This window comes from Mirounga angustirostris, unplaced genomic scaffold, assembly GCF_029215605.1.
Source record: "Mirounga angustirostris isolate CCGP_5_RB_7025 unplaced genomic scaffold, mMirAng1.0.hap1 SCAF_13, whole genome shotgun sequence".
Lineage (NCBI taxonomy): Eukaryota > Metazoa > Chordata > Mammalia > Carnivora > Phocidae > Mirounga > Mirounga angustirostris.
The window spans coordinates 53,836,337-53,857,443 of NW_026991721.1; the positions used below are offsets into that span (position 1 = coordinate 53,836,337).

A 21,107-nucleotide genomic window follows, 5' to 3' on the forward strand; every position below is an offset into this window, starting at 1 on the left:
ACAACATCAGTAACAAAACAAGGATGCCCACTCTACTCACTTCTATTCAACATTGTACTAAGGTCTTACCAATGAAATGATAAGAAAAGAGAAAAACACATATTCATTAGAAAGGAAGAAATAAGACCATGTGTTTACAGGCATGATTGCCTACATAGCAATCTACAAAAGGAATCTACCAAAAAAAAGCTATTAGATCTAATAAATGAGTTTAGCAAGGCCACACAATACATGCTCAATATAGAAATGTTTCTATATACTAGCAACAACAACTGGAAATAGGAATATTTTTTAAATGAATAGCATTTAAACTAGCATAAAAAACATGGAATCCACAAGTACAAATCTAACAAAATATGTGCAAGACCTGTATACTTAAAACTACAAAACAATGAGTGAAATCAAAGATTTTCACAAATGGAGAGATATACCATGTCCATAGACTGAAATATCCAATACTATTAAGATGTCAATTCTCCCCAAATTTTCTCAGATTTTTGTAGAATTGACAAATTAATTCTAAAGTGTATACATAAAGGCAAAAGATCTAAAATAGCCAGGACAATTCTGAAAAAAGATCAAAGTTGGAGGATTCATATTACCTTAATTCCTGATGTATAAAACTACAGTATTCAAGATAATGTGGTATGGGCATAAAGAAAGACATGTAGAACAATGAAATAGAAGAGAGTCCAGAAACAGACCCACAAAAATTATTTTAAACAATTGATTTTCAACAAAGATAACAAGGTAATTCAATGGGGAAATAATAGCTCTTACAACAGAGTACAGGAACAAATGTTCATCCATCTGCAAAACAATGAAATTTACACCTTAAATAAAAGTTAATCCAAAATGATCATAGATAATATACATAAAACCTAATACCACAAAACTTCTAGAGGAGAAACCCCATAGGAGAAAATCTCTGTGATCTTGGATTAGGCAAATATGTCTTAGATAAGACACAAAAAGTATGAAACATAAAAGCAAAAACCGATACAGTAGACTTTAACACTTATAAATTTCTGTTATTTAAATGACACTTAAAGAAATGAAAGGACAAGGGGCGCCTGGGTGGCTCAGTGGGTTAAGCGTCTGCCTTTGGCTCAGGTCGTGATCCCAGGGTCCTCGGATTGAGTCCCGCGGTAGGCTCCCTACTCAGCGGGGAGCCTGCTTCTCCCTCTCCCTTTGCCTGCCACTCTGCCTGTTTGTGCTCTCTCTCTCTCTCTGTGTCAAATAAATAAATAAAACATTTAAAAAGGGGGGGGACAAGCCAGACTGGCAGAAAATATTCAGAAAATACTATCTTATAAAGAACTGACTCATATCCAGAATACAGACAGAAATTTTACAAGTCAATAATGAGAATTCAAACAGCCAAATAAAAATTGGCCAAAAGATCTGAATAAACATTTCACCCAAAAAGGGGCAAGAGAGAGAATGATGACAAATAAACATTTTTTATTGCTTAACATGACTTCATCACTAGATAAATTCAAATAAAATCATAAGATTCTATATACCCATAATGAAGCAGCAGAAAGAGAAATTAAGAAAACAATCCCAGGGGCACTTGGGTGGCTCAGTTGATTAAGCATCTGCCTTTGGCTCAGGTCATGATCCTGGGGTCCTGGGATCGAGCCCAGCATCGGCAGTCTGCTTGTCCCTCTTCCTCTGCCACTCCCCCCGCTTGTTCTCTTCCTCTCTCTCTCTCTATCAAATAAATAAATAAAATCTTTTTTTAAAAAATAAATAGAAAAAAAAAATCCCATTCACAATTACACCCAAAATAATAAGATACCTAGGAATAAATCTAACCAAAGAGGTGAAAGACCTGTACTCTGAAAACTATAAAACATTGATGAAAGAAATTGAAGACAACACAAAGAAATGGAAAGACATTCCAAATTCCATGCTCATGGATTGGAAGAACAAGTATTGTTAAAATTGTCTATACTACTCAAAGCAATCTACATATTTAATGCAATCCCTGTCAAAATACCAATAGCATTTTCCATAGAAATAGAACAAACAATCCTAAAATTTGTATGGAACCACAAAAGACCCTGAATCTCTAAAGCAATCTTGAAAAAGAAAAGCAAATCTGGAGGCATCACAATGCCAGACTTCAAGTTATATTACAAAGCTGCAATAATCAAAACAGTATGGTATTGGCACAAAAACACATAGATCAATGGAACAGAATAGAGTATCTAGAAATAAACCCACAATTATATGGTCAATCAATCTTCGACAAAGCAGGAAAGAATATCCAATGGGAAAAAGACAGTCTCTTCAACAAATGGTGTTGGGAAAACTAGACAGCCGCGGGCAAAAGAATGAAACTGGACCACTTTCTTACACAATACACAAAAATAAATTCAAAATGGATTAAAGACCTAAATGTGAGGCCTGAAACCATAAAAATCTAGAAAAGAGCACAGGCAGTAATTTCTCTGACTTTGGCGACACCAACTTTTTTTTAGCTAGGTCCCCTGAGACAAGGGAAGCAAAAGCAAAAATAAACTATTGGGACTATATCAAAATAAAAAACTTCTGCACAGCCAAGGAAACAATCAACAAAACTAAAAGGCAACCTACTGAATAGGAGAAGATATGTGCAAACGACACATCAAATAAAGGGTTAGTATCCGAAATATATAAAGAATTTATAAAACTCAACACCCAAAAAGCAAATAATCCAATTAAAAAAATGGGCAGAAGACATGAACAGACTTTTCTCCAAAGAAGACATACAGATGGCCAACAGATACATGAAAAGATGCTCATCATCACTTACCAACAGGGAAACGCAAATCAAAACTACAATGAGATATCACAACTGTCAGAATGGATAAAATCAAGAACACAAGAAACAACAGGTGTTGGCAAGGATGTGGAGAGAAAGGAACTGTTGGCGGAATGCAAACTGGTGCAGCCACTGTGGAAAACAGTATGGAGTTACCTCAAAAAGTTAAAAACAGAACTACCCTACGATCCAGCAATTGAATTTTTTTTTTAAAGATTTTATTTATTTATTTGACAGAGAGAGACACAGCGAGAGAGAGAACACAAGTAGGGGGAGTGGGAGAGGGAGAAGCAGGCTTCCCGCAGAGCAGGGAGCCCGATGCGGGGCTCAATCCTAGGGCCCGGGGATCATGACCTGAGCCGAAGGCAGACGCCCAACGACGAGCCACCCAGGCGCCCCTGCATTATTAAGTATTTATCCAAATAATACAAAAACACTAATTCAAAGGGATACATGCACCCCTATGTTTAGAGTAGCTTTATTTACAATAGTCAAGATATGGAAGCAGCCGAAGTGTCCATCAACTGATGAATGGATAAAGAAGATGTGGTGCGTATACACACACACACACACACACACACACAGGGAATATTACTCAACCATAAAAAAGAATGAAATCTTGCAATTTGCAATGATATGGAGGGAGCTTGAGAGTATAATGCTAAGTGAAATAAATCAACCAGAAAAAGATAAATACCATATGATTTCACTCACATGTAGAATTTAAGAAATGCAACAAACAAGCAAAGGGGGAAAAAGAGAGACAAACCAAGAAACAGACTCTTAGCTAGAGAGAAAAAATTGGTGGTTACCAAAGGGGAGGTAGGTGGGGGACAGATGAAATAGGTGATAGGGATTAAGGAGGGCACTTGTGATGAACACCGGATAATTAAAATTAAAACTTAAAAAAAAAAAAATCACAAGATACCATTTCAAATCCATCATAATGGCTAAAACCCACTAGAATGGAAAACAACTTGGCAGCTTCTTATAAATTTCAACACATACACTTACCACTAGACCCAGAAATTCCATTCCTATGTATTTACTCAAGAGAAATGACAACATACGTCAACATAAAGATCTATATTTAAATATTCACAGCAGCATTATTCATTGTGGTGGTTACTAGACTATACATTTGTCAAACCCATTGAACTGCATACCTTAAAAGGGTGAATTTCATTGTATATATATTATACCCCAACAAACCTGACCTGTAAAAAAAGTTTCATTCAAAAGTCAGCCCTCCTTGACTCTATCCCAACTTGTCTAAATACCTCTTCCATATACTCCTCCAAATTATATTACAAAGCTATAACAATCAAAACAGTATGGTACCATGCAGGTCTATGCAGGTATTCACCAATCATCAGTTTACCAAGTCTAAGGATCTTGTCTTATCAGTCTCTGGAACCTTAACAGTAAGAGTAATACCTGGTAGAAAGCAGATGATCAGTCAATGAACCTAAGTAATTCTGGCTATTCTCCTGATATATCTTAGTCTTGCTTTCCCCTGAAAATTTGTAATTTTATTTTATCTGATTTTCTAGTAGTATGTTACTTGTTATATCTATTTTGTAGGAGAGTTTTGACTTTCTACAATGATAAGTTTCTAACTGGCTTAAAAAACATGTTTTCTCTTGCTCTTGTTCTCCGTTATACCCACATAACCAGTTTTGTAAGAAGACACCCAAAAGCTGACTCTCTGAAATTAGAGCAGGTTCGACATAAACACAGTTGGGTATTTTAAGAAGATCACTACCTAAGGAATATGTGAGTTGAAAAGCATGAAGTCCATCTTCTTTGGCCAAAAACTCCCCTACCAAACTATAGGTATACAACTCTAATGTTAAGAAGCATCATCCTCCATGAAACGTAAGTACTTCCAGAAGATAAGTGCTCAATACCATAGTCTACACACAGAGAGCCAACTACAGTATGTGGGAAGACAGAAAAAGTATGCACCTCAGTGCAGGGCTCTGGCTGGCCAGCCAAAAGGCAACAAATATCTCGTACTGAAAGAGAGGAGAAAGGCCCTAAGCCAAAAGTCATTATTTTATAAATTTTCGCTGAGATCAGTCATAAAACAAAAGGAAAAATATAAAAAACAAAAAAAGCTTAAGAATCTAGAGCAGTTAGAATTCAGTTATGGAAAATATCTATTACATGCATTGTTCTGATCTACTATAGGAAGACACAAAATAAAGTATATGGTAAGCAAAATGAGGGCAGAGGGGTTTTTTTAATCTGAAAAAAAATATGTAGAACTAAATTGTTTCTTTAAAAGAAATAAAGCAGGGGCGCCTGGGTGGCTCAGTTGGTTAAGCATCCGACTTTTGATTTCAGCTCAGGTCATTTTCTCAGGGTCATAAGATCAAGCCCTATGTCAGGCTCTGCACTGGGTATGGAGCCTGCTTAAGATTCTCTCTCTCTCTCTTTCTCTCTCTCCCTCTCCCCCTCTGCCCCTTCAACCCCCAACCCCCGTTCACGTGCACGCTCTCTGTCTCTAAAAAAAATAATATAAATAAATAAATAAACAAATAAATAAAAGAAATATACCAGAAAGTCTATATTGAATAAATATTAAGAAACATCAAGGATATTCATAGACATGACTAACATTTTGGAGTTACCTTTAACAGTATCCCACAGGTATCACAAAAAGACACAGCATTTATTCCAAGGTAGGTTACCAAGGACTACATGTATGTATCAGTGTGGTACAGCACAAAGAATGAATCTGTAAGTCAGCCAGGCCTGGATTTAAATCTTAGCTCTACCTAGCAGTGTGATCTTGAGTAATTAAACTCTCTGTGGTTCAATTTTCCCATCTGGAAAATAAGGGCACTAATACCAACCTTCACAAGGCTGCTATAAATATTAAGTATAATAACCTATGTCTGGGGATGGTAAATAGGTTTCATATCATCAGCAATTCTGATATATTGCTAGTTGCATCCCAGAACACTGTGTCCAAAGGGATTATGGAGCTACTTCTCAGCTCAGCTAGAAGAGTGCTATGATCCAATAGCTACCTCACTCACAGGGACTTGGTAGTAGTATGCAAGCCAGGCACTTGTCAGCCCTGTGCTCAATAAACAGTAGTAGCTCTCCAAAAAAAATAATAATAAAAATAATAAATAAATAAATAAACAGTAGTTCTCCTTCTTCCCGAAATAATGCAACTCTACTGGTCATAAGAGAAGTATTTAATAGTATGTTCCATATTTGCAACTTAATTTTTAGATCCAATAAAACAGAAGATCGCTTCTTGGTCTTTTGGCTAAGATCAAGTGCAATAAAACAGAAGAAGTAGAATGCTATGGGAAAGCATATTCTTTCCTACAAAAAAAAAAATTCCTCTTAAATTAACAGCTTAGGGTGCTTCTTCATAAGTTTCTTCAGTTAAAAATTATTTTTAAACTTGGCAATGACTCAAAATTTCTATAATTAAGTAAACAATCATAAAGGTTCTCTATAATAGAAAATGTAGAATCTAAAGAATATACAGAAAGGTTAGGTAGGTTTAGAGAAGACAAATACTCACAACTACAGTCTAAAAGTTACCTGCTGACCCAAGTATTTCAGCCCATCCAAACAGACTTTCCATTCAATCAAAAGCTGGTAGATGTCCTCCTTTCCACCCCATATCTTCACCACAAAACAAGACACAGATGTATCAAGACGGTCTGGCATTATTCCAAAATCAAGACTCCGCCACGTTGGATTCTGTTGATGGAAAGGAAAGCATGAAGACTCTAATTTGTTTACAGTTATTTCAATTAGATTATAAATCATTTTGTTTTTGAAAACCAAAAGACCTCAAAAATATATTAAATTGCAGACTTAAATAAACCAGGAAGACATCTAATTAACACAATGGGGCTGATAATGGTATAAGCATACCTCAAAGATAATTGCAATTTGGTCCCAGACCACCACAATAAAGCAAGTACCGAACTAAAGCAAGTCAAATGAATCTTACACTACACCACAGTCTATTAAGTGTACAACAGTATCATGTCTAAAAAAAAAACAATGTACATACCTTAATTAAAAAGTACTTTATTGCTTAGAAATGTAACCATCGTCTGAGCTTTCAGTGAGTCACAATCTTTGTGCTGGTGGAGGGTCTTGCCTCAGTGTTGATGGCTGCTGACTCATCAGGGTGGTGGTTGCTGAAGGCTGGGGCGGATGTGGCAATTTCTTAAAATAAGATAACGACGGGCGTTTCCTGCACTGATTGACTCGTCCTTTCACGAATGATTTCTCTGTAGCATGTGATGCTGTTTGATAGCATTTTACCCATAGTAAAACCTCTTTCAAAATTACAATCAATCCTCTCAAACCTACCACTGCTTTATCAACCAAGTTTATGTAATTTCTAAATCCTTTGTTGTCATTTCAACCATCTTCACAAAATCTTCAACAGGAGTAGATTCCTTCTCAAGAAACCACTTTCATTGCTCTTCCATGAGAACTGCTCATCTGTTCACATTTTATCATGAGATTGCAGCAATTCAGTCACATCTTCAGACTCCACCTCTCATTCAAGTTCTCTTGCTATTTTCACCACATCTGCAGTTACTCCCTCCACTCAAGTCTTGAACCCTCACAGTCATTTATTAGGGTTGGAATCACCTTCTTCCAAACTCCTGTTAATACTAATATTTTGACCTCTTCCCATGAATCACGAGTGTTCTTAATGGCATCTAGAATGGTGAATCCTTCCTGGAAGGTTTTCAATTGACTTTGCCCAGATTCAGCAGAGGAATCACTACCTACAGCAGCTATGGCCTTACAAAATGTATTTCTTAAATAGTAAGACTAAAAAGTTGAAATGACTCCTTGATCCATATGGGCTACAGAATGGATGTTGTGTCAGCAAGCACAAAAACAATGTTAATTTCACTGTACATCTCTATCAGAACTCTTGGGTGACCAGGTGCATTGTCAATGAGGAGTAACATCTTGAAAGGGCTCTTTTTCTGAGCAGATCTCAACAGTGGGCTTAAAATATTCATGAAATCGTGTTGTAAACAGATGTGCTGCCATTCAGGCTTTCTTGCTCCATTTATAGAGCACAGGCAGAGTGGATTTAGCACAACTTTTAAGGGGCCTAAGATTTTCAAAATGGTAAATGACATTGGCTTCAACTGAATCGCCAGCAGCATAGCCCCTAACAAGAGAGTCAGCCTGTCCTTTTGAAGCTTTGAAGCCAGGCATTGACTTCTCTAGCTGTGAAAGTCCTAGAAGGCACCGTTTTCCAATAAGAAGGCTGTTTCATGTACGTTGAAAATCTGTTGTTTAGTGTAGCCACCTTATTATCTTCACCAGGTCTTCTGGATAACTTGCTGCAGATTCTACATCAGCACTTGCTGTTTCACCTTGCACTCAAACCTCATAAACATGGCTTCTTTCCTTAAACCTCATGAACCAACCTCTGCTAGCTTCAACTTTTCTTCTGCAGCTTCCTCACGCCTCCCAGCCTTCATGTAATCGAAGAGTGTTAGGGTCTTGCTCTGGATTAGGCTTTGGTTTAAGGGAATGTTGTAGCTGGTTTGATCTTTTATCCAAACCTCTCAAACTTCCTCCACATCAGCAGTAAGACTGTTTCGCTTTCTTATCATTGTGTGTTCACTGGAGTAGTACTTTTAATTTCCTTCAAGAACTTTTCCTTTACATTCACGACTTGGCTAACTATTTGGTGTAAGAGGCCTAGCTTTCAGTGTATCTTGGCTTTCAACATGCTCTCCTCACTAAGCTTATTCATTTCTAGCTTGTGATTTAGAGAGGCATGTGACTCTTCCTTTCACTTGAACGTTTAAGAGGTCATTGTAGGGCTATTAACTGGCCTAATTTCAATATTGTTGTACCTCAAGGGAATAGGGAGAGGCCTGAAGAGAGGGAGAGAGGTGGGGGAATGGCTGGTCTGTGGAACAGTCAGAACACACAAAACATTTACCTATTAAGTTCACCATCTTCATGGGTGCAGTGCCTGGTGCCCCAGAACAATTGTGAGAGCAATGTCACAGATCACCATAACAAGTATAATCACAATGGGACACCTGGGTGACTCAGCTGGTTAAGCATCTGCCTTCCGCTCAGGTCATGATCCCAGGGTCTAGGGATCCCAGGTCTGGGATGGAGTCCCCCATTGGGCTCCTTGCTCAGTGGGGAGCCTGCTTCTCCTTCTCCCTCTGCCCCTCCCCTGCTTGTGCTCTCTCTCTCTGACAAATAAAATCTTAAAAAAAAAAGTATGATCATAATGAAAATTTTAAAATATTGCGAGAATCACTAAAACATGACATAGAGACAGGAAGTGAGCAAATGTTTTTGGAAAAATGGCACCAATAGACTTTCTCAAAGTCGGGTTGCCATAAACATTCAATTTGTAAAAACACATTATCGCAAAGCGCAGTAAAGTAAGTGCAGTAAAATGAGGTAGGTATACCTGTAAAGAGTACATGCGCACCCAACAACCACCTGCTGAGTGAAGAAACCAAGAAGAGAAGGAGGAACATCAGCCCACAGGCTAGTGCAGTGGTGCCTGCAGGGGACGGTCTGGGAGGCGCAGAATGGAGATGGGACACGTAAGGGGGAGGTGTTTCGGAACTAGATGTGATAGGAGTTGCTGATGGGTGAAGGTGAGGGGCCAGCTAAGGGAGGAATCTAGAACGCCTCCTGGGTCTCTGCCTCAAACAACTAACTGGGCAGATGATGTGCTGTTTTCTATGCAGGGCAAGCCTGGCAGAGGCGAAGGGGTGCAGTATGGGGGTGGGGGTGGGCAAGAGAACCGGGAGTCCCCACTCCAACAGGCCAGTGGTGAGATGCCTTCGGGACGTGTGAGTGCAGCCGTCAGGTGGCAGTCTGGAGCCCAGAGGAGAGGGGAAGGTGGAAGGAGCAACCATGTCGTGAGCCAGGTCAGCCAGGGAGAGTGTGAATGAAGGCAGCAGAGGACCGGGACCCACATGGGTCCCCAACGGTCTTCAAACCAACAAAACCCAAACAAAACCAACCAACCGAACAAGGTCATGTTTGTGTGGTGAGCTGGAGAAACCCGTTTAGGCCCTGAGTTTGTTTCTCCTCTGTCAAAGGAGATACTAAATCTCCCTCATAGAACAATACCCCAAGGCACCAGACAAACAAGTAAGGGCTCAACAGATGACAACAGCCCTGGGAGGGCTCTGAATTCTCCATCCTGACAAGGCCAGAGCTAGCTTTTCTCCAGCCAAAGCCAGCAGAAATAGATCCCTTAGCCACCTCAGTGAGTAAGTCCCCCTCACAGCTCTGCCTGTTCTCCAGGCTTCTCCAGAGCACTAGCAAGCCCTGACCTAGAAGGGAAGTCCATGCTGCACGCAGCTCCTCAGAATGACCACCAGTACTTATGAATTTTGCTGCTTATTTATTATAGTCATTAGAAGAATATATTCTAATTTCTTATTAATATGGCTTCATATGGTAATGCATTTATTTATTCAATACTTAAGACACAATTATTAAGAAACAACACATAAACAATGCCCTCAAAGCACCTCCAACTTATTAGATTCAAACCCATATTTAAATAATTACATTATTTCATGAAAAGGTCAGTAACAGAATTACGCACAAGGTTACACAGTAGCACAGAAGGGAATAATAAACTTTGAAGGAATAGGGGAAACACATCACCATAAACACTGTGAAACTTGGCTTTCAAAGGGATTTCCCCAGGTTAAAATAAGGAATTTCAGGCATAGGGAACACAATAAACAAGGGCTCAGCAGTGTGATGTAGCAAGGTGTGGCCAGGGAGCTAAGGTAACTCCTGGAATGCTAGCAGGACACAAAGCTCAAGATAAACAAGCAGCTACACTGAAGGATCTTTGGGGGTGCCTGGCTGGTTTAGTTGGTCTACCAGACTCTTGATCCCAGGATCATTGAGTCTGAGCCCCATGTTAGGTGGAGAGATTACCTAAAAAATTTTTTTTTAATCTTAAAAAAAAAACAACAAAAAACCTGAAGGATCTTTCATACCTTGCCAAGGAGTACCTTACTCTGTACAAGATGTGGAGCAGCCACTGAAAGGTTTTAAGGTTAAGAATGACAAGGTCAGGGGCGCCTGGGTGGCTCAGCTGGTTAAGCGACTGCCTTCGGCTCAGGTCATGATCCCGGAGTCCCGGGATCGAGTCCCGCATCGGGCTCCCTGCTCAGCAAGGAGCCTGCTTCTCCCTCTGACCCTCCCCCCTCTCATGTACTCTCTCTCTCTCTCTCTCATTCTCGCTCTCTCAAATATAAAAATAAATAAATCTTTAAAAAAAAAAAAAAAGAATGACAAGGTCAACTTTATGCTCTGAAAGAATTTTATTGTTCATTAAGAGAATCATTCAGGATGGCTCAGTTGGTTAAGCATCTGCCTTCGGCTCAGGTCATGATCCCAGGGTCCTGGGATCGAGTCCCACATCGGGCTCCCTGCTCAGCGGGGAATCTGCTTCTCCCTCTCCCTCTACCCCTCCCCCTGCTCATGCTCTCACCCTCTCTAGCTCTCTCCCTCTCAAATAAATAAATAAATAAAATCTTTCTTAAAAATCTTTTTTAAAAAAGAATCATTCAGATAGTTGAAACATTCTGAAAAGTCAAAATATTAAGGAGCTTTAATGACATCAATAGAATTGAACTACAATACATTGATTACTTTCATTTATTTCCCCTATATTAAATGTTAGGGCTTTCATTGTAAGTGTAAATATAATCAATCTTATTAAATTAACAATTTTCATGTTATATGAATCAGTAAATCAAAGAGTCCTCATATAAGGGTAACTGTTCTTGGCTCTGTGGCATTTATTTTTCTGAGCAAAGCAGGAAGGGGAGTAGGGTAGTGCTTTTATTTTAGGGGCTATACTGATACGTGTTTTGTGGGTTTGGTTTCTGAAGCTTCTGGAGCTAAGACCTGACTTCCAATTTCATAGTACTTTATGCCTGATATATCTTTTCACTTATATTTTGATATTTTTACTGTGTGATTTCCTTCCACTAAAATAAAAGCTTTGATAGACAGATACATTGTCTGATTTGTTTACAACATCTTCAAAGCTTGAAAAGTCCATGGTATGCACTCAATAAATTTTTGCTGCATGAGTGAATGAATGTCTGATCAAGGGATATGGATGTCTGAGGATACTGAAAGACCATCAATAAATAGCACAATGATAACATAGTAAGCAGCACATTTATGTAATCAGTTTTATACTGAATCATAAAAAAATAAATTCCAGCTACCCAAGAATTTTAACCTAAGATCAACAGAATTCCATTCTTATATGACCCCCAGTATCTATCTCACTACAACTGTTTTAGTAGCTCTGCTAAATAAGGGTAGAATTTCATTTAAATATCTGAGCAGAAACTTTGGTCACTAATCTCTGTAGACACCACAGTGATCACTAGAAATGTGGATGGAACAACAGAAGACAATCAACCAAAGAGAACCACTGGCTTGTGAAGTAATGTACCTTCAGGCTTCAGTCTATCAAACAGAGAGCTGAGAGCGAGTATGGTAGAGAGGCAAGTGCTGAAATTAAACTATACTGTTAAACCACATAATCCCCTCTGTATCTTAAAATACTCACTTATAAAAACAAGAACAACTATCACTTCACAGGGTTTTTATAAAGCTTAAAAAGAATAGGGTGCGTGGGTGGCTCAGTTGGTTAAGCGACTACCTTCGGCTTGGGTCATGATCCTGGAGTCCCGGGATCGAGTCCCACATCGGGCTCCCTGCTTGGCGGGGAGTCTGCTTCTCCCTCTGACCCTACCCCCTCTTATGCTCTCTCCCTCTCTCAAATAAATAAATAAAATATAATCTTTAAAATTAAATAAAGCTTAAAAAGAATAATAATTATAGTAATAGCTGTCATTTAACACTTATCAGTGTAAGTACTATATAAAGGCAGATATATATGAAATGGACACAGAAGAATGCCTATCCTAGCATTACACAGCAGAAGTATCTATGTTTAATAAAATAGCCCTGTTCCTCTCAACAATAAGTTCACCTGATGTAAATAAGACAACTTGCTAAATTCAATAATTAAAAAGACAAAATGTCATTTCATCAAATCTGAGATACCACCAATTATAAGATGCATCATTATTTTATGTGCCATTAAAAAAAGGGTGGCTCAGGGCTCAGTCAGTTAAGCATCCCACTCTTGATTTTGGCTCAGGTCATGATCTCAGGGTCCTGAGATCAAGCCCTGCGTCTGGCTCATGCTGGGCGTGGAGCCTGCTTAAGATTCTCATTCTCTTAAAAAAAAAAATAAAGCAGTAGTAGTAATGATTTTAAGATCCATCTAGATTTCAGAGGTGTTAAACTTGGGGAAAATGTGCATCTTAGAATCAATGAAACACAGTAGCTAAGGGTCTTGTCTAAGGTCTCCTAGTAAACACAGCACCAGAATTTCAACCTAGGTCTCTAAAATTCCTCTCATGTTCTTTTTTTGTGTGTTTGGTTCTTGGGTTTTTTTCTCCCCAATAAAGCACAGAAGACAGAAATTTAGAACAAAAGGGTCTTATGAGATTGTCAACAATTTCCCTGTTTTAGATCCCACAGTCAGAGGCAGAAAGAGGAAGAAAGAACTTTGCCCTCTACCTGCGCCCCATTCTCTGGGCAAAAGGAACTGGGGTCACTTCACATGATTCAAACTTGCCCTTACTGCCCTATCACTACACTATACCCCTGGGCAGGGCTGAGACACAAGTAAGTAATTAAACATGACAGCAAAGGCTTGAATATTACTACAAGAATGAAGCATTCATTACAGATAAGCTATACTTTATCTTGACAAAACTCAAAGTCCTGTGAGTCGACAGCTTCATCCCAATTTTTCAAAGGAGAAACTGATACTATAAACCATTAAGTAACCTGCCTAAGGTCATAGCTTTGGTTATATCTGGAGCAAGAAGTCAAAGTCTACATATCTGACTTTAAAGACATGATAACAATGAAAAACAAAAAAACAAAGACAGTGATAACATCAAGTAACTTCTGTATATGAAGTAGGCCATGCTGCTGGGGACCATTTAGCATAAAGCAATTGGGCTTTATGTTCTAGGCAGCCCCTGAAGGACGACTCTAACAGAAGATGTGATGTTCCTCATGATAAGCTTGAGTCAATGAGAAAAAGGTAAATAATGTCCCCTAAATAGGAAAGGGGAGGGGAGGGAGACCAAAAAAAATGTGATGTAGATGTGAAAAATTCAAATGATAACATTTCACCTAACTGAATTCAACAGATCACCAACTCCACTATCCTTGAATAGTCAAAAACAGGAAGCATGAAAACAGAACTAATTAAACTATCAAGTTAGATCAAATATATTCTATAAATTTAAAAAAGTGTCAAGTCCTTGCACAGAATTTGTTTATTCCTAATTGGCATTAATTGGCATATTTTTCCAGAACATGCACTTTATTTAAAAAAAAAAAAGAGGGCTCCTGGGTGGCTCAGTCAGTTAAGCTCTGACTTCAGCTCAGGTCATGATCTCAGAGTCCTGGGATTAAGCCCCGTGTCAGGCTCCGCGCTCAATGGGGAGTCTGCTTGTCCTTTTCCTCCTGCTTGTGCTCTCTCTGTCTCTCTCTCAAATAAATAAAATCTTAAAAAAAAAAAAAAAGTATCTAAATGGCCAATAAGAGCATAAAACCGGAAAAGTTACTCAATTAGAATAGTGTATGAGGAAATGTAAATTAAAAACATAGTGCAATACCGCTGTCCAACTAGAATGGCTAAAATTTTAAAAACAGATAATACCAAGTTTGGAGAAGGATGTAGAGCCACTAAAAACCTCACAGTGCTGCTAGGGATGTAACTGGTATAACCATTTTGAAAAACTATTTGGAAGTATCCACTAAAGCTGAAAGTAACCTATGACCCAGCACTTGATTCCACTCCTAAGTATATACCTAACAGCAATGAAATGCATACACATGTTCACCAAAGGACATGCCATTAGAATTGATAAACTACATGCAACAATATGGATGAATCTCACATATGTAATGCTAAGTAAAAGAGGACATATATATATATATATATATATGTATTCAAAATATATATATATATATATTCAAAAACAAGCAAAACTAATCAATGGTGCTTGAAGTCAGGACAGTGGTTCTCCTTGGGAGGAGGGAGTGACCTAGAGGGAGAACACAGGGATGCTGATAGTGTTCTACTTCTTGATCTATTCCCTTTGAAAAGTCATCAGGCTATTATTTTTGCCCTTTACTGCAATGTGTGCTCTATCTCAATAGAAAGTAATGAAACTATATTCTTTAAAGACCCAATAGCAGAAAAAATAGAGCATCTTAAAAAGAGGAGGCTGCAGCAATAAATCAAATAAAGGTATTTCTTCATGATGTAAATTTAGGCCTTAAAGTCTTATGTCTAAAGGTGTTGGAGGACCTTCCTGGCCTTCAAATTATACCACCTGAAAAGGTAGCCATTTACTCTCATGTATAAGATCACCTCTGAACAAAAGTACATGTCCCCTAGATTATGACATAGTAACCAAATTCTCACTCTCAGAGTAATGAGATCAGAGTAATAAAGCACCAGAAAAAGCATGAAGTAACCACCCCTTTCCAAAGTGAAAAAAGGAAAAGACTTGGTGAATATATCTGAATGGCCATATTGCATCAGGGAGAGGGAAGACTTGGGGGGCAGTTGTTGTATTAAATATTTGTAAATACTTCATTCTAAAATAAATTAAAAGCCTTTGAAAGTGAGAGTGGTGTTCTGAAATTAAATCATACGGTTGAATAGATGACATGGGTTTCTTTTCTTTTTTTTTTTTTTTAAAGATTTTATTTATTTATTTGAGAGAGAGAGAATGAGAGAAAGCACATGAGAGAGGGGAGGGTCAGAGGGAGAAGCAGACTCCCTGCCGAGCAGGAAGCCCGACGCGGGACTCGATCCAGGGACTCCAGGATCATGACCTGAGCCGAAGGCAGTCACTTAACCAACTGAGCCACCCAGGCGCCCATGGGTTTCTTTTCTAAGCCAATAGAACATTAATAGAGCACAGCTCTTGTCAGTATTCTCATTACAATGCCCTTCCTTTATACTTTCATGAAGCAGCTGCCAGACAAAGAGCGACAATTCCTGAGTCGGTACATTCAGACACAGACAGATGCAGTCTGCCAGACATTTAAAGACTTCATTGCCCAGTAATGTTATTGTAAAGACCCAGATGATTTTTATTTATATTTAACCTATACATGTTAGCCCATTTTCTAGAGGGAACAAACCATCCAAGTACTAAGATGATCTAGGGACCTATACCATGTTCACTAAAAGTACAGTGGCAGAATATCAGGATATTTATGGCTTTGAAAAGTGCACTGCCTACTCACTACCCACAGGGGAATCTAAACTCATTATTTAGCCAGGACAACTTCTCCATAACGCTGCTCAATGACTGCTTTTTTATTAAAGAAACACACTTGTACAAAGAAATTCCAAAACACTCATAAACTATCACCATTCTTATCACCCAATAACAAATGTATGGTCATAAGAAACACAACTTAAGAATTCATAACAATTTCTCTAAACATACAAGATAACTCTTGGAAATTGCATGCTGATTTTATAAGTAGTAGTTATTTCTCAGCCCAATAAACTCTCTTTCCCTGTCTAATTCACCTCTACTCATCCTCACATCTCAACTTAGAAATTAGTTTCAGTTAGAAACCTTTCCTAGCCAGCCTCTCTTAAAATGAGATAAATAATACTCCTACGGTGTTTTCAAAGAATCCTGTTCTTCCCTGGTACTAATAATTGCCATGTGTCAATTATCTTAGTCTCCCTGTCCATATCATGTAGTTGACCAGACAGAAGTTAGAAAACCCCAAAGATTGATGCAGTTTAATACAGGGTAACATAATTTGGCATAATCAAGAGGAGCCAACTCTCTACTCACATACACACATCCATAGAGATGAAATGTTAATTTATTTGGTTACAATTCAACTGAAACATAAACTTTGACAATCACGCAGGCCAGTAACTCACAAAAAAGTATACCGCTCAGTTTTTTTCCCAAAGACTTAAAAACAGCTCAGGCAGTCAAAATTCCAACCAAATTATGATTCTGATAATTATGTTACATGCTTTCCCCAAAAATACATGCTCTAGACCTTTGCTTATTCAATTACAAGGCCCATCACTGACCTCTGCGAGACCTCTAGCAGACATTGAATCAGTTGAAGGAAGGAAGCTGAAGGAAGTGTGACATAAGGAAGGTAGCACAATGCTATAAATGAGCAGGGCTCTCCAACATCAGTTTGACCAATCACGACTGGCCTGGGGCCCTAGAGCAAGTTTCCCAGCCTGTCTGAACCTTAGTCTCCCTAACTATCGAACAGGCATATATCTTACCTTGTAGCACTGCTATCAGGATAAGAACCAATGTACAACATGCATCCAACACACGACTAGAATCACAGGTGGGTACTTTATAACTGATACCTCTTATTTATTAAAGAAACACACATGTACAGACAAATTTCAACACACACACAAACTACCACTGCTCTTACTCCCACCATGAGATTTAATTTTGTAATAAAAGTTTAAAAACTCCCTTTCTGTAAAAGTATCTAACAATCAACTTTACAATTGTTAAAGATGGGTACATACGGATTCTTTGCATAATTCATCTGTACTTTTGTGAATATACAAAATCAACTGTAGAGAATTTAGTTACTTCCATTCTTACTACTTCAATCATTTTAGTTATTAACCAATGACCTTTCAATCTAATCTCCTCCTGAACAACAACAACAAAATCCAAAAGTTAACAAATGGTTTGGAGAATGTGGCTAGCTGAAGCCAGAGACCTTTAAAGTTGAATTGTACACTAACGACTAATTGTTCTATGTTAAATATATCTCAGAAGAAACCGTGACTCTGACTTGTAACTTGGAGACACATCTCCACCATCTAGCCTGTCGAAGGTGGATTATTCAGTTACTCAATGCAATAGGCATTTGTTGGACTTCTCTGAGTGAAGCACTGTGGTAGGGACATTAGAAAATAGAAAAATGAAGGGCGCCTGGGTGGCTCAGTCATTAAATGTCTGCCTTCGGCTCAGGTCATGATCCCAGGGTCCTGGGATCGAGCCCCGCATCAGGCTCCCCGCTCTGCGGGAAGCCTGCTTCTCCCTCTCCCCATCCCCCTGCTTGTGTTCCCTCTCTCGCGGTGTCTCTCTCTGTCAAATAAATAAATAAAATTCTTAAAAAAAAAAAAAAAGTAAATAGAAAAATGAATACGTTCAGTGTCTTTGTCTACCCCTAATTTTGTATGACCTGTAACTACATCCCTGACCAAATCTCTCTCCTGCTGGCCAGCCCTTGACCATCATCTCCTGTATCTCCAGGTCATTTCCATTGCTGCCCTGACCCTCAATTCCTCTGTCCCTGTTGTCATACTTGCCTAGCAAGATCTCAAATCACCCCTGCTCACCCCACCCCACCCCAGCCAGACTAGCTTCTTAGCCAGTTCTTAAAGACTCCTGTCTTTGTACTTTCCTGCTTCCTGTCCTGCAACAGTCTTCCCCCACACAGGTACATAGCTTGCTCCCTTACTTCTTTCAGGTGTCTGTTCAAATGATTTCATCTATGTGACATTTCATCTACGTGACTACCATAGAAAACCAGCAACCAGCCCTGCCAGGTACTTTTTATTCTGCTTTATTTTACTCCATTATTTTCATTACCATATAACATAGTCCAACTTATCATTAATTCTAACATGCACTTTCCTTCACATTGTAAGATGAATTTTAATTTTAGAAATGTTAAGATCAATAAGGTTCTACTATTTTTGACCGCCAGGTGGCAGTCACCAGGTGTCATCTGCACAACCTTAAAAATAGCTGTTCTTAAACTCTTAAATTAGGCACGCTGAAGTTAGGCATGATGTCCGCCCTACCTGTGCTGAGTTTAATTGCCATTTAAAATATCTCTCTGGGTTTAAAATTGAAACAAATAAACAAACAAATAAACAAAAAGCCCTGTATATAATACCTACCAAATTTTTAAATTCAAAAGGTTAAAAAAGCAGCAAGTGATTACAACAATGTGGAGTAACCCAGTACTCTCAAAGACTGCGGTCAAGAGTGTAAATGAAACAAGAATTTGGAAAAGCTATTTGGCAATATATACTAAAGTGGATCATATGAATATTCCCTGCAGGTCCACTCCTAGATATGTATCATATTAACAGAAATGTACACATAGGTTCAAGCAACAGATATACACGAGAATGTTCACAGCAGCACTATTCATATTAGCTCAAAAACTAGAAACTAACCAAATGCCCATCAACAGAAGAAGAGATAAATTCTGGTACATTCACACAATGCAATATTACAGAGTAAACAAACTACAAATATACCCACAATATGAATGACTCTTAAATATACAGTTGAGACTCTTTCAATATAAAGTGCAAATCAGACACAAAGGAGTGCATACTGTATGATTTCATTTCTGTAAAGCTTAAAAGTAGGTAAAATTAATTTATGATGTTAAATCAGGACAGTGGCAGTAACTGAAGTAGGCATGAAGGGCCTTCTGGGGCACTAAAAATACTCTCTTTCTTGACCTGGATGCTGGTTATACCAGTATATTCAATTTCAGAAAATTCATCAAGTTGTATATTTAAGAACTGTAAACTCTTCTTTATGTATGTTAAACTTTAATAAAAAGTATTAAGTTTTTGTGTGGGCAAAAAGGCACAGACATAAAGCAACAAAACATGAATCTGGTATTAGAGAAGCAAATATTTGTCAACGAAGAGAAAACCTCAACTATCCTTTTCTATAAGACTAAATGAAATTCCCACAGATTGAGAAAGTGTACTTATATTTTGTTACTGAGATACAAAAGAGTCCCATCACAGGTCAAGCAATATACCTAAAGGAAGGAAAGACTGCTAAATAAATACCTTGGAATGGGTAAAAGAAATTTCAAAGTAACAACAGGCTAGGAAGAGCGAATCACAACTTATTCAGGACTATTACGAAGGCCCTGTGTTTCAATTTAATTAGAAATGTTTGTTTTTCTTGGTGAACATAAAATAATGGTGTATCTTAGAAATAACCTGGCTTAGGCTATTTTCTTTTCTTACTTGTTTGCCAAATACAGGCCATGAACAATGGCTACGGAGGTTATAAAGATGAAGCATACAGGTCCCTGCCTTTATAAGGTTATCATATATATTGAAGAAGCTAAGACAACCGTATGAACAATTATTACACTGCTTTAGGATGGTACAAGTGGTGTAAGTACAAAGTTCTTTGTTTTTTGTTTTTCAAAGATTTTTATTTACTTAGAGAGGGAGAGAGTAGGGGCAGGGCATAGGCAGAGAGAGAGAGAGAATCTCAAGCAGACTCCACACTGAGTACAAAGCCCCACACAGGGCTCAATCCCCCGACCTGAGCTGAAATCAAGAGCCAGTCCCTTAACCAACTGAGCCACCCAGGCACCCCCAAAGTTTTGTTTTTTCAAAGCACACAAAAAGGGAAACCTCTTCCTGCTAATGGTACAGACTGTAAGAAAGCTCTTCAGAAGCATCCAGAACCATGCTGTCCAATACAATATCCATTAGCCACTGGTGGCTATTTAAGACAATTTTTTTTTTTAAGATTTTTTATTTATTTATTTGAGAGAGAGAGAGAATGAGAGACAGAGACCATGAGAGGGAGGAGGGTCAGAGGGAGAAGCAGACTCCCTGCCGAGCAGGGAGCCCGATGCGGGACTCGATCCCGGGACTCCAGGATCATGACCTGAGCCGAAGGCAGTTGCTTAACCAACTGAGCCACCCAGGCGCCCCTCACTGGTGGCTATTTAAATTAAAATTAAATAGAAGTAAAACTTGAGGTCTCCAGTACTACTTCACCACATTCTAAGTGCTCAGCAGCCGCATGTGGGCAGTGGCGAATGCACCAGGCAGAGCAGAGAACACTGGCAGCACCGCAGCACTAATCTGCAGGACCCAAGAGTTAGAAAGATGCAAGGGATAGGCACATATGGACAATTTAATCTTTGGACGAAAACATTCTTTTTAACCTTGTGTCCATTTTCCATGTTTCCTTTGACATCATAATGGCAAAAGCAGCCACTGTGGTCTGGGGACCAAGCTAAAAATATAAACCTAGGGAAAAGAGATGAAGCCTTTAAGTTATAGGAGTGAAAAAAGAATACAAGCTCACCAGAGTCCAACTTAGCTCACCAGAGTGAA

At 38.6% G+C, this 21,107-nt stretch overlaps 1 protein-coding gene across 3 annotated transcripts in view; it reads right to left on the bottom strand.

Annotated features, from left to right (window-relative positions):
- Positions 1-21,107, bottom strand: part of UVRAG (UV radiation resistance associated) — a 318,993-nt gene that overhangs the window by 253,414 nt on the left and 44,472 nt on the right. For all 3 annotated transcript variants that reach the window (XM_064576913.1, XM_064576912.1, XM_064576914.1), the window contains one exon: positions 6,383-6,544. In XM_064576913.1, the coding sequence (XP_064432983.1) occupies positions 6,383-6,544 (162 nt within the window). The remainder of the gene's footprint in view (positions 1-6,382; positions 6,545-21,107) is intronic.